Source organism: Calidris pugnax, unplaced genomic scaffold, assembly GCF_001431845.1.
Source record: "Calidris pugnax isolate Ruff unplaced genomic scaffold, ASM143184v1 scaffold50, whole genome shotgun sequence".
NCBI classification, from domain to species: domain Eukaryota; kingdom Metazoa; phylum Chordata; class Aves; order Charadriiformes; family Scolopacidae; genus Calidris; species Calidris pugnax.
In genome coordinates, this window is record NW_015090780.1 from 5,835,539 (window position 1) to 5,846,940 (window position 11,402).

At 40.7% G+C, this 11,402-nt stretch overlaps 1 protein-coding gene across 1 annotated transcript; it reads right to left on the minus strand.

The window, feature by feature from the left end:
• Positions 1-3,242: 3,242 nt before the first annotated feature.
• PCK1 (phosphoenolpyruvate carboxykinase 1 (soluble)) lies at positions 3,243-11,068 on the minus strand. The gene is made up of 10 exons (XM_014955647.1): positions 10,954-11,068; positions 10,495-10,757; positions 8,947-9,128; positions 8,124-8,327; positions 7,438-7,625; positions 6,316-6,478; positions 5,959-6,183; positions 5,735-5,866; positions 4,883-4,978; positions 3,243-4,272 (listed from the first exon to the last, which is right to left on the minus strand). Exons 2-10 carry the CDS (start codon positions 10,716-10,718, stop codon positions 3,818-3,820), a joined length of 1,869 nt encoding a protein of 622 aa, XP_014811133.1. The 5' UTR covers positions 10,719-10,757; positions 10,954-11,068; the 3' UTR covers positions 3,243-3,817.
• Positions 11,069-11,402: the final 334 nt, after the last annotated feature.

Sequence of the window (11,402 nt, forward strand, 5' to 3'; positions counted from 1 at the left end):
TTTTGGTTTTATGGAGCATAGTATTTGTTGGAGGGAGAGAAGTTGAGATCATAATCTGGCACAGTTGACTAAGTTTCTAAATTTTAAACCGCTGCCGCCTTTCTTTTTGAACATTTTCTCTGCCAATACTAAACATTTTGATCATTCAAAATGTAAATTGTACAATCTGTAGATGCTGATGGGTTGTGGATATATTTACATACAAAGGAGCTGTTGAATGACTCATCTGAAAAGTTATTTTCTTATTCTCAGTTAACACTACAGCAATTTTTCCCCCCTCCCCAGCCTTTTCTGTATTTTCTGGAATTATTTGCATGCCTGTCAGTCTCTGAGCAGTGTTTGAAAAGGTGTGTGGGGTTAAAATGTGTGGAGCGAACCAAAAATGGTTTAAATGTTTTTTGCCGGAAGTGCAATTGTTTGCTACTTTCCGTGAGTTGTGTTATATTGAAAGAACACCCAGAGGATAACCCTGAAGGCAGTGGCAGTCAAAGGAAGGAAAGTCTGCCAACCTCTTGAGGGGTGAGGAGGAAAAAGCAAGGGTTTAGTCAGAATATGAAGTCCAGTGGTTTGGGCAGGGGTATGATGTTCTCCAGACAGTTAGCACCTTATAATACCAATCTTGTTAGCTGGGTGTGTGCTACAAGATGGCAGTTGTGTTGGCCCACAGTGATGGTACCGATCTCCTCATTAAGTAGTGTTTTATGGGACAAATGTCACTAGGTTCTCTCATGTCCATATGCCTGCTGGGCTTGGGCCTTTGGCACCATGATGGCTTTGGCTGGGGTAGTGTTAATTCTCTCCATAGTAGCTGATATGGGGCTATATTTGGATTTGTGCGGCAAATAGCGTTGATAATACAAGGATGGTTTTGTTATTGCTTAGCAGCACTTACAGAATTAAGGCCTTTTCTGCTTCTTACCCCACCCCACCAGTGATGGGCTGGAGGTGCACAAAAACCTGGGAGGGGATACAGCCTGGATGGCTGTCCCCAGCTGACCCCAGGGATATTCCAGACCATCTCATGTCATGCGCAGCACATGAAGCTGGGGGAAGAAGAAGGAACGGGGGGACGTTTGGAGTGATGCCATTTGTCTTCCCAAGTCACCATTATACATGATGAGCCCTGCTTTCCTGGGGATGGCTGAATGCCGGCTGGCCCATGGGAAGTACTGAATGAATTCCCTGTTCTGTTTTGCTTGTGTGCGTGGCTTTTGCCTTACTTATTAACCTGTCTTTATATCAGGCCATGAGTTTTCTCACTTTTACTCTTCTGATTCTCTCCCCATCCTGCTGGGGGAGAGTGAGTGAGCAGCTGTGTGGTGCTCAGCTGCCAGCTGGGGCTAAACCACGATGGGCATAGATTCCTCTGGCATGGAGTATGAGTCTATTGTATCAGTTTGGGAATGGCCCAAGCCTTTCATCAACCATTCATAGAATTACTTTATAAATAACTTTATTTTATGCACGTGATAGTATTCCTTGAATCTGAGGAGTACATATACTAGTCTCTCTTATTTACTGTCTTCCACCTTGATTTTTCTTTTAATTTGAAGCCTACTGAAGATGACCCTATAGCAGACCTGCATCCACGCAGATGTGGTTTTTGACCAGAAGGCAGGTCAACCGATGATCATCTCTACAGACACTGCACTACTCTCTGCTTTCATCACAGCCTTCTGTTGTCTTTTTGTGTGTGTGATCTATTTTATGCTGTATTAATCATTTCAGAACTGCTAATGTTTGTGTTAAGTCCTAAACATGGAGTCAGGAGGTAGTTAGAGGCTTTTGAGGCTATGTGACCTCTCCTAGCAAACTTCGAAGGGCATTTGTTGACCAGCCGTGGTACTGTTTGTTTTGCAAGGAAGCAGGGTCTATAAAAAGGCTTATTACACAATGTAAGTGATTTTTCATTTTGCTAAGCAAATATTTGCAATATATTTTGGGAGATCAAGCATTCAAAGTGGAAAAATCAGGATACCCGCCAGGAGCATGGGAAGAAATTAAAGGGCACCTTTAATTGGGAGAACATGGAGTGGGTTTCACGGATTTGACAGAGTTGGAAGGGACCTCTAGAGATCATCTAGTCCAACTCCCCTGCTAAGCAGGATTGCCTAGAGCACACTACTCAGGACTGCATCAAGGCGGCTCTTGAAAATCTCCAGAGAAGGGGACTCCAAGACCTCTCTCGGCAGCCTGTTCCAGTGCTCTGTCACCCTCACCATAAAGAAGTTTTTCCTCATATTTGAGTGGAACTTCTTATGTTCCAGCTTATGCCCGTTGCCCCTCGTCCTGTCGCTGGAAACCACTGAAACCACTGAAAAGAGTCTGGCTCCAACATCCTTCAACCCACCCTTTAGGAACTTGTAAACATAGATGTCTCCCCTCAGTCTTCTCAAGGCTAAAGAGCCTCAGCTCTTTGAGCCTTTCCTCAAAAGGGAGGTGCTCTAATCCGTTAATCATCTTAGTTGCCCTACGTTGGACTCTTTCCGGTAGTCCCTATCCCTCTTGAACTGGGGAGCCCAGAACTGGATGCGGTATTCCAGTTGTGGCCAGTGCAGAGTAGAGGGGGAGAATGACCTCCCTTGACCTGCTGGCCACACTTCTCCCTGTGCAGCCCAGGATTCCATTGGCCCTCTTAGCAACAAGGGCACGCTGCTGGCTCATGGAGGGCTTGCCATCCACCAGGACTCCCAGATCCTTTTCCTCAGTAGTATTTTTTTGAGCTGTTTTTATTGAGCTCTAAGGCTTTAGGCATTTCCAGAAATCTGGAAAACTCTTCCCAAACAGTCTTTAATTCAACAGCTCCACTAGTTACTCTTTCAAAAGCCAAGGTACTGTGGAAGAGAGACAAATCCTATGCCTTTAGCAAATGAGCAAGGTCCTAATATGGGACTTTCCTTGCGAGTAGTTTATTTTATAAATGCCTGAACTACCTAACAATGTCCAGTTATGCAGAGCACATTACTAGCTGGATGACTGCTTGCAGCTGGTGTCATCATTTCTGGATCTTTCCTTTGGCTTGAATGAAAGTTGCAAAGACAATACGTGGCTTAAACTAGTTGGCTTAGGAGTAGGAGATCAATGCTAGTCAACATCTAACTTCCACATGTGAATTTCTCTCTGTGCTGTGGTATTGACAGGAGGCCCAATTTATATGCATGTAGTTTATAAACAGTGGGAATACTGGAACTAAGGTCATATTTTGTATAAACGTTTATTTCAACAATAAAGAACAAGCCATTCAAAATGTGGAATCACAGGAATACAAGGTATATATAATAGCAATATCTTAAATACGCATTAGTAATACAAAGTCATCTTTCACTGATAAAAGTTACAACTTCATTTTTCTAAAAAATATTTAAGCAGTGAAATATGTTTAGGTAATACATACATACAGCATCTAAGTTTCTTCTTTCCTGTAGAGTCTGAGACATTAGTGGTTTGTATGATAGAACCAATGTGCTGCACCTTGAAGGCTGGATTGGTTTGGACTGTATATACAGAACTAGACAAGCAATTTACACACATTATGGCTATATGTGTGTGTAAGCGACAGATCAGGGTTTTGAAGAGCACATGCACATACATTCCCTCATCTGCTCACCTATTCACAACAACTGATGTAGTTATAAATCATTAGGTCTGGAGTTACTTCTGGAATGCCCCTATCTATATTCTAACTAAACTAAGACCTACTTTTCATTGTAACTCCCTGCCGATTGGTGTGTCGTTACACCTCTAGTGGTGATTTGGTAAAACGTGTTTGTCCTGTCTTAGTATGAGTGGATTGATAAATAACTGTGGTTTTGATCAGTTACAACTGTTTTATTCTCATCTCTAAGGCAAGCAATTCTCTTTCTATTTCATAGGGAAGGTCAGCATTAACTTGTACTTCAAAGTATTGTTTGATTTCTTCTACCTCCTTTTCCCAGAACTCTTTGGAGATATCAAACAGTTCGTTCAAGTTGACATCTTCTAAACCCTTCAGATTCAAAGCAGTGTCAGTAGGGATGTAACCTATGGCAGTTGGCTTGGCAGAGGCTTTCCCGTCAATTCTGTTGAACATCCACTCCAGTACACGGGAATTTTCTCCATAGCCAGGCCACAGGAATTTCCCTTGACTGTTTTTCCGGAACCAGTTAACGTGAAAGATCCTTGGTAGTTTTGCAGCTGGACGATGTGCCATGCTGAGCCAGTGGGCCAAGTATTTGCCAAAGTTGTAGCCAAAGAAAGGTCTCATGGCAAATGGATCATGCATAATGATTTTGCCTGGTAAGACACAAATGGAGAATGTAAGGTAATAAGTAGCATATTTATTCTAAAGCACAAAGATTCAGATCCTACCAGGATTTAATACCCTTGGTCCCATCTATATCTGAACCCAACCACCCATCTGGAACTAAACCAAAGACCTTTAAGAAACAAGACAAGCGTTATCCTTGATGTACAGAAAAGTAAAAATTTGATGAATTTTTGTAATCTGTAATCAGTGGAAATTAATTTCTTAAAACTCGCGTCAAGCAGCCTAAATGAAGATCCTCATGAGCTGGCTTTCGTTGTTCATGTATTTATGTTGAGCTCTAACAGAAGAGAAAGTGTAAGTTTATTTATCCCAGACTGTAACAAGAACTCCATATCAAGGATTCTGGCAACTCTGTGCCTGCACCCTGTTCTGTATGCTTGCCACATAGGGGATTATTTTGCTTAATTTGACTTTTACAGAGAATTTGGCATTACAAATGTTTTCTATTGTGAAAATGCAGAGGCTGCAAAATTAGCTGCCGATACTGAAATGCAAAAGAGCATGGGAGGAGGACAGAGCATGCAGGCAGAGAGGATTGATTATAAAACAGGTAGGCAGATTAAATTTTTTATTTACCTTTGTGCTCAGCAGCTGCTGTTGCTTCAGATCTCATAGCTGCTCCTAAAAATACTCCGTGCTGCCAGTTAAAGGCCTCATATACGAGAGGCACTCCTGTAAAGAATGAAATCACTCAGTAATTAGAGGTCCAGAAACATTTTTAGAGCAGGTTTTGCTACCTGAGATACTGCTGAATGCATGTTAGTGTTTAATGTATTCTAATTCTTCCTTTTTTTTTTTTTCTTTTTTTTTTTTTAAATCAGTTCATCTCCTGCCCTCTTGTAGAAAAGTAGTTTGTATGAATGTTTTCAGAACTGTCTACTGATTACGGAAGACATCCATGTTTAGTGTCTCAGAGGGAGATATCCGGGACCTCGGAATCCCCAGGAGATTTTACTGGAAATAAAATCTGGTCCTGTGATCATGATATTAAACTCAGACCTAGCACTACTTCTGTTTCTTTTCCAACATTAGGGGACCTTTAACATACCAGTTTATTTTACTTCCTTTTCTGTAAACTGTCTACAATTTGTTCATTTCTCTATTTCCTATCTGAACTGCAAGCAAATTGAGACAAGTATAGCAATTTGCTATGTGTCCATGTATTGTCCCCGTTTAGTGGGTCCTGATCTCTCTCCAACCCTTTAATATTATTACCTGTTTTGTGTTAACATCTAACAATTCAGATGTTGAAATATCAGTGGCTGTAAGTGTATGTGTGTCAAAGGCTAACGTGGAGAAGTATGTCTAACATGGTTATTTCCTTGCTTTTGCTGCTTTGAAAGCAAAACCTGTGTCTATGCCCAGTTGTGCTTCTACCCTTCTGTGGTCAGCACTTCAGTCTTGGTATGTGGTTGCTGCATCTCTTACCAGCAGGTCTGCGGCCCCCAAATATTATCCCTTCAATGGGCACACCTATGGGTGACTCCCATGCAGGGTCCATGATGGGGCACTGGCTAGCTGGAGTGCAGAATCTTGAGTTTGGATGGGCGCAAGGTTCCCCTGTACAGAATACAATGAAAAGGTCATAATGGCAGAATTAACTTGAATTCAGCAGAGAAAGCCTGGAGAGGCTGTAGAGTGGGCCAGGTTACCGTTATCTGGGGTCCAATTCTTGTTCTTCCATGAAGTCAGTGTTACTCCTGGTGTTAATGGCTCATCGATGCCTTCCCAATAGACACCTCCATCACTGGTTTCTGCTACATTGGTAAAGATGGTGTTCTTGAATATGGTTTTAATAGCATTGGGGTTTGTTTTGACTGAGGTTCCAGGGGCGACACCAAAAAAACCATTTTCTGGATTGATTGCCCTTAAGTTGCCTGGAATTTACATGACAAAATATAAGTGAATCAAACTGTTTTAGTTCTATCCAGAATTTTGTACAGCATGTCTTGCTGTACCTAAAAGCAACCCAGACTGGACTGTAAAACAATCCAATTTCAGTTCCATACCTTGTTCATCAAATTTCATCCAGGCAATATCATCACCCACGCACTCAATTTTCCATCCTGGCAGGCTTGGGTTCATCATGGCTAAGTTAGTTTTTCCACATGCACTAGGGAATGCTGCAGCAAAATACTTCTTTTCACCTTCTGGATTGGTAATGCCCAGGATCTATTGAAAAATTAATGCAACTGTTAAACATAGTCTTTTTTTTCTTGCACTTTTCATTTTGAAAATTGTCTCCCAACAAGTGGTAATGATAAAACATCTAATGATGCAAATTTGTTCCTAAGAAGAAGCCCCACATAATATAGTTGACAAATAACTCAAACTGTACTTTATTAATCAAAAAGTCTACTCTTCTTGCCCATACAATATCTGCGAGAAGTTCTTGTATTTTTAAAAAATGTCAAGTATGCATATAATTCAAAAATTTATTTTTATTTTGCTGATTAAAGAGACACAGACTGTATACAGCTGTGTTTCTCCACTGAGACAGAAGAAAACTAGGCAATATTCTTTTGGCTGTATGACTGCAGTGAAGTAAAAGCACTTCACGTATAGATCCTTCTGCACTTCTCAGAGTCTGTAGAAATTTTTTCTGAGACTGTTCTCTTATGGACTTTGAAATTCTTTTTTTTCAATGGTATTTTATACTGGCAGAATGTTTAAATGACAGTAGAAAGAAAATGCAGGAAGGGTACAAAGCAGATCTCACTTAGGAAATCTAAAATTTGCAGATTTTTGAGTGATAGATCTTTATAATGCGAAAGACAATTTTCAAATTTTGTATTAATCTTTTCCTGTCAGACTTCTAGGGGTAGTGTGGGTTCCCAGCGATGATGTTTAGGCTCTGCTCAAGAACATGGGTTTGCCTATAAGTAGCCACTGTGAAAAGTTCCAAATCTCTCAGCTTCTGATTTTACAGGTACTCTTTAAAAACATTTGGTACTTAACCTTGGAGACAGTTTCCTATTTCTTATAAGCCTGCTATGTGATAAATTCATATTTCGTGTTACAGGACTATCCATATGAGACTACTTTCATTGATAGCAAGATGAAATGTGTTTACGTTGAGCCAATTCAGGGTTTAATGGCTGTTCAAACACACATGATTTAATAGCTCTTACCAACATGTGCTCAGCTAGCCAGCCCTCCTCTTTGGCAATTCTGCTGGCAATTCTGAGAGCAAAGCATTTTTTCCCCAGTAAGGAGTTTCCTCCGTAACCACTGCCAAATGAAATGATCTCTCTGCGATCCGGGAGATGGGCAATCAACGTTAACTCTGGATTGCAAGGCCAGTTGTTGATTAATGGTTCTGCAAAACAGAATGTTGTCCTCATGAATGCAGCAATTTCCGTGCTGGATCGCACTGTTGTTTCATCAGCATTGAGCCTCTGACAGCAACCCATACTAGATGCTTTAAAGGAAAGCCCCTCAGTTAAGTACTAGGGATAATAATCTCCTTTCCACGAAACTCTCATTGAGCTTTAATTCCTTTAATTGAGTTCTGAATCATAGAATGGTTTGGGTTGGAAGGGTCCTTGAAGATAATCTAGTTCCACTCTCCCACCCATCTCCCACCAGGCCAGGTTGCTCAAAGTCCTGTCCAACCCGGCCTTGAACACCTCCAGGGATAGGGCAGCCACAACTTCTCTGGGCAACCTGGGCCAGGGTCTTACCACCCTCTTAGTGTTGTTGCACAAACTACCCTGGTTATCTCTGGTGAGTGTCTCCCACGTGCTAAGAACTCACAGTCAGCTCTAAAACATGCCCCTGGGACTTTTCAGAGGTGACAATTTTTACTGTCACTTACCTTTTAGAGGTAGAGGACATCCAACCGAGTGAAGGCACTTTACAAATTCCCCATTGTTGAGGGCTTTCAAAGCAGCTGTTCCCATCCGTGTCATGATCCTCATGCTGGCCACTACATATGGTGAATCTGTCAGCTCAATCCCAATCTTGGACAATGGAGACTCAATAGGCCCCATGCTGAAGGGGATGACATACATTGTACGTCCTGGAAAACAGGGGGTAGCAAGATGTGGCAAAGAGCAAAACAAGGAACTTTTGAAATAATACTTATTTACATGGAGGTTTTTTCACTCGTTTAAAAGCTGTTTGTCTTGTGGGTGTTTCCAATGATGTTTAAAGAGCCGTAGCTTTGTCTAATTGTATAGCAAGAAATTTTATCTTAAATGCTGAAAGCAGCTGTTCTAACAAATTGTCTAGCTAGTAGTAAAGGTGGGTGGAGGCCAAGTTCTCTATTGGTGTAAATCACTGAACCCAAAATCATTCGTGGGGATGGGTGTCCTCCATTCTCACCTGTGAGAACCTGACAGAAAAATAGGATGTCTGCTGCTTAGGATGTCTAGCTTCCTGAAAAACCATCACCCACATTTTCCTACCATACTCTGCCCTTCTTTACGAAGAGAAGAATGATGGAAAGAGACTGAAAACTATCCCTGCACAGGCATTTGGGTCTATGGTAAAGATCCAGAAGAAACCGATAAAGTGTCTAATATCAGGGGTATAAACATAAAACTTCAGCTAAAATCTTTCTTTAAAGATTACAGTAACTAGAAGTAGTGTCTCTGTATTCCTAGAAGTTCACTATCAACTGTCCTTTTCTTGCCTACCTTGCATGCAGCCTGGGAACCTGGTATTGAAGGCTTTCTCAAAATCTTCTTCAGACATCCAGCGACCTAGCTGGCTAGTTCCAGTTTTAGGGATTGGAGTGGTATCTCTCTGTTCTTGAGTGACGATGACAGTTTTGCTCTCAATTCTTGCAACATCTCTTGGATCAGTGAGTGCCAACCAGCTGCATTTCACCAAAAAAATCAGGAAATTAGACTTTAATTATCAGTATAGCACTTTGTACCCTTCTGCGGGACTGGTTTAGCACAAAAGGCTCCAATGCTTTGTACGGCCAAAACTACAGTGGCAGAACGAGTATAACAGACAATCTCAAAAATCAGTCAGATACATTCTCTCATACAAATTGTTTCAAGATTTTCCAGTATGAATAAGAAATTATATGGCCTAGAAAATTCTGATACATGTTAATACTCCTTTGCCTCTTACCTCAGTCTTATTTGTTGCTAACTTTCAGGGAAAAGTTAATCTTCCTTAATTCTCATTCTCATCAGTATGAAGTTGTTTTGCATGGGGACCACAAAATGATGCCTCAAGCAAAGTGGATGCCAAGCAAGTACTTTAAGTGTTGGTATAAGCGCCTGGGGGATCAGAACCCAATTTAGTGGATTGGCATAGTCCTTTAAGTTAGAGGCATCACGAAAGAAATACTGAGTATGAGCATGATCATAAAAAGTGAAGGAGTTTAATAAAAGGAGATCCTTTTTCCCCTCTAAAGATTTTTTGCCATCTATTTATAATAGAGTGGATTGGTTTACATTTTCACCTCTGTGCGTAGAAATTTTCCACGAGTATAAAAATGTTCTAGTTAGGCTGTCATAACCATCATCACTACAGCTAAGCATATAATTAACAATGAATAATTTATCTGGTGAATCTTGCCCTTTTCTCTCCCAAGTAGTCTGCAAACAGATTGCCAAATTGCTGCACTTAGTTATTCAAAAGTCTTTGCAGATTTCTTCCATGAAGATCTCTTGGTCGGCATGTAATTCCTGACTATGTACTCGTTAATATTCTCCTTTCATGTTGGGTTCGTTAGGAGAGATCATTAAATATTTGAAAAAAGTATTTGTTGAATACATTACAGTCAAAGCTCATCGGCACGATATGAAAAATGCGTGTACTGAATAATATTTGAACACCCACAGAGCTATTTGAATGTCACAAAAAAGTATTTGATGAATAAACTAATTGACTAAAATATAAGAAGTCTTCAAAAGATGCATTTGCTAAATAATATTTAGCCATTGCTAATGATTAGTTACATAACTCTCATGACATTATTTCAGGGGACTGAAATAATGTCAATAGAGACAATGTACAGTTGATAGTCTAAATCAATAATATGCTTTATGTTACTCTTTAGAGGAAAAAGTTTGCTTTACCAGAGTACTTCACCTGTGTAAGCTACAGTGTCAAAATGTTCCTGAAAAGCTAATAGTGAAGGGTTTTAAGTAGTTTTAAAAGTAAACAGGATAGAAAATGCATATTGCAATTCTGAGTTCACACTTGACTTCCTTCAGGCTACTCACCAGTTCTCGTACTTGCTCAGCTTCTTGATCATGCCTTGTTCAACCATGATGTCCAGCATTTTTTTGTTTTCTTCTTCTGAGCCATCACAGATATGAATGCTCTCGGGCTGGCACAGTTTGGCATTACTTTCAATGAAATCCCTTGCTTCTGGAGGCAGGCTCTGCAAATCTCCCTGGACAACCTTGGGCATGACGTTTACTTCAGCTTTCAGCTGTGGGGGCATTATTGAACCTGTAGTGGATCTTGAAATACTGCTCACAATCTAAAATCAAATGTTTTAGGTGCGTTAGCATGCTATGACATACTAACTAGCATCAATAAGCCTTCCTAATAACATATAATGGAAAGATAGAATATGTAATCGATTTGATCAGGTACTTTGGCCTTAAAATCTATACAGAGAACGTGGATCACTCATAATTTCAAGCTGGAAAAAAAGAAGAGGCTATTCTACTTACCGTCTTTATAAGATTGAAGTGGATGTCAGAGAGGATTCTGCTGTCCCTTTCAGTTGATCCTGTTTCACTTGCTTTGGAGTACTCTTGCGATCTCTGTTTTCCGAGGAAGCACCCTCCTTCCTTAAATATTCTTTGCGGTAGTGTCCATCCCACTAGGTGAGGTGGTGGAGGCTTGTCCTTTACGTCACCACTGGATGTGTCTTGGCACAGTGCCACTGACATTGTCATCGTGCAGAGCTGTCAACAAAGGTAATCATTTAACAGGTTTGATTAATGAATGCTGAAAGCGGTGACTCTTAGCCCCTGGGTTTGCTGTTTGCAAGTTGCAGTTACAAAATGTAGCAATTTAACCAAACTTTCATCCAATTTGGCTTTGAAACCAAAAGCGTGGTAACTTCTCGGTGTGTGGGTACAGTTGAGTACAAAGAGTATTTGGGAGCAGGGGGTCA

Excerpts from the sequence above, each read along its gene's own strand:
- PCK1 (XM_014955647.1), bottom strand. The coding sequence starts at position 10,718 with ATGCCCCCACAGCTGAAAGCTGAAGTAAACGTCATGCCCAAGGTTGTC. Across the intron at positions 9,129-10,494 it reads CTGAGCAAGTACGAGAACTG|CTGGTTGGCACTCACTGATC; the intron begins GTGAGTAGCCTG and ends GGTGAAATGCAG. Across the intron at positions 4,979-5,734 it reads TGGGGGCCGCAGACCTGCTG|GAGTGCCTCTCGTATATGAG; the intron begins GTAAGAGATGCA and ends CATTCTTTACAG.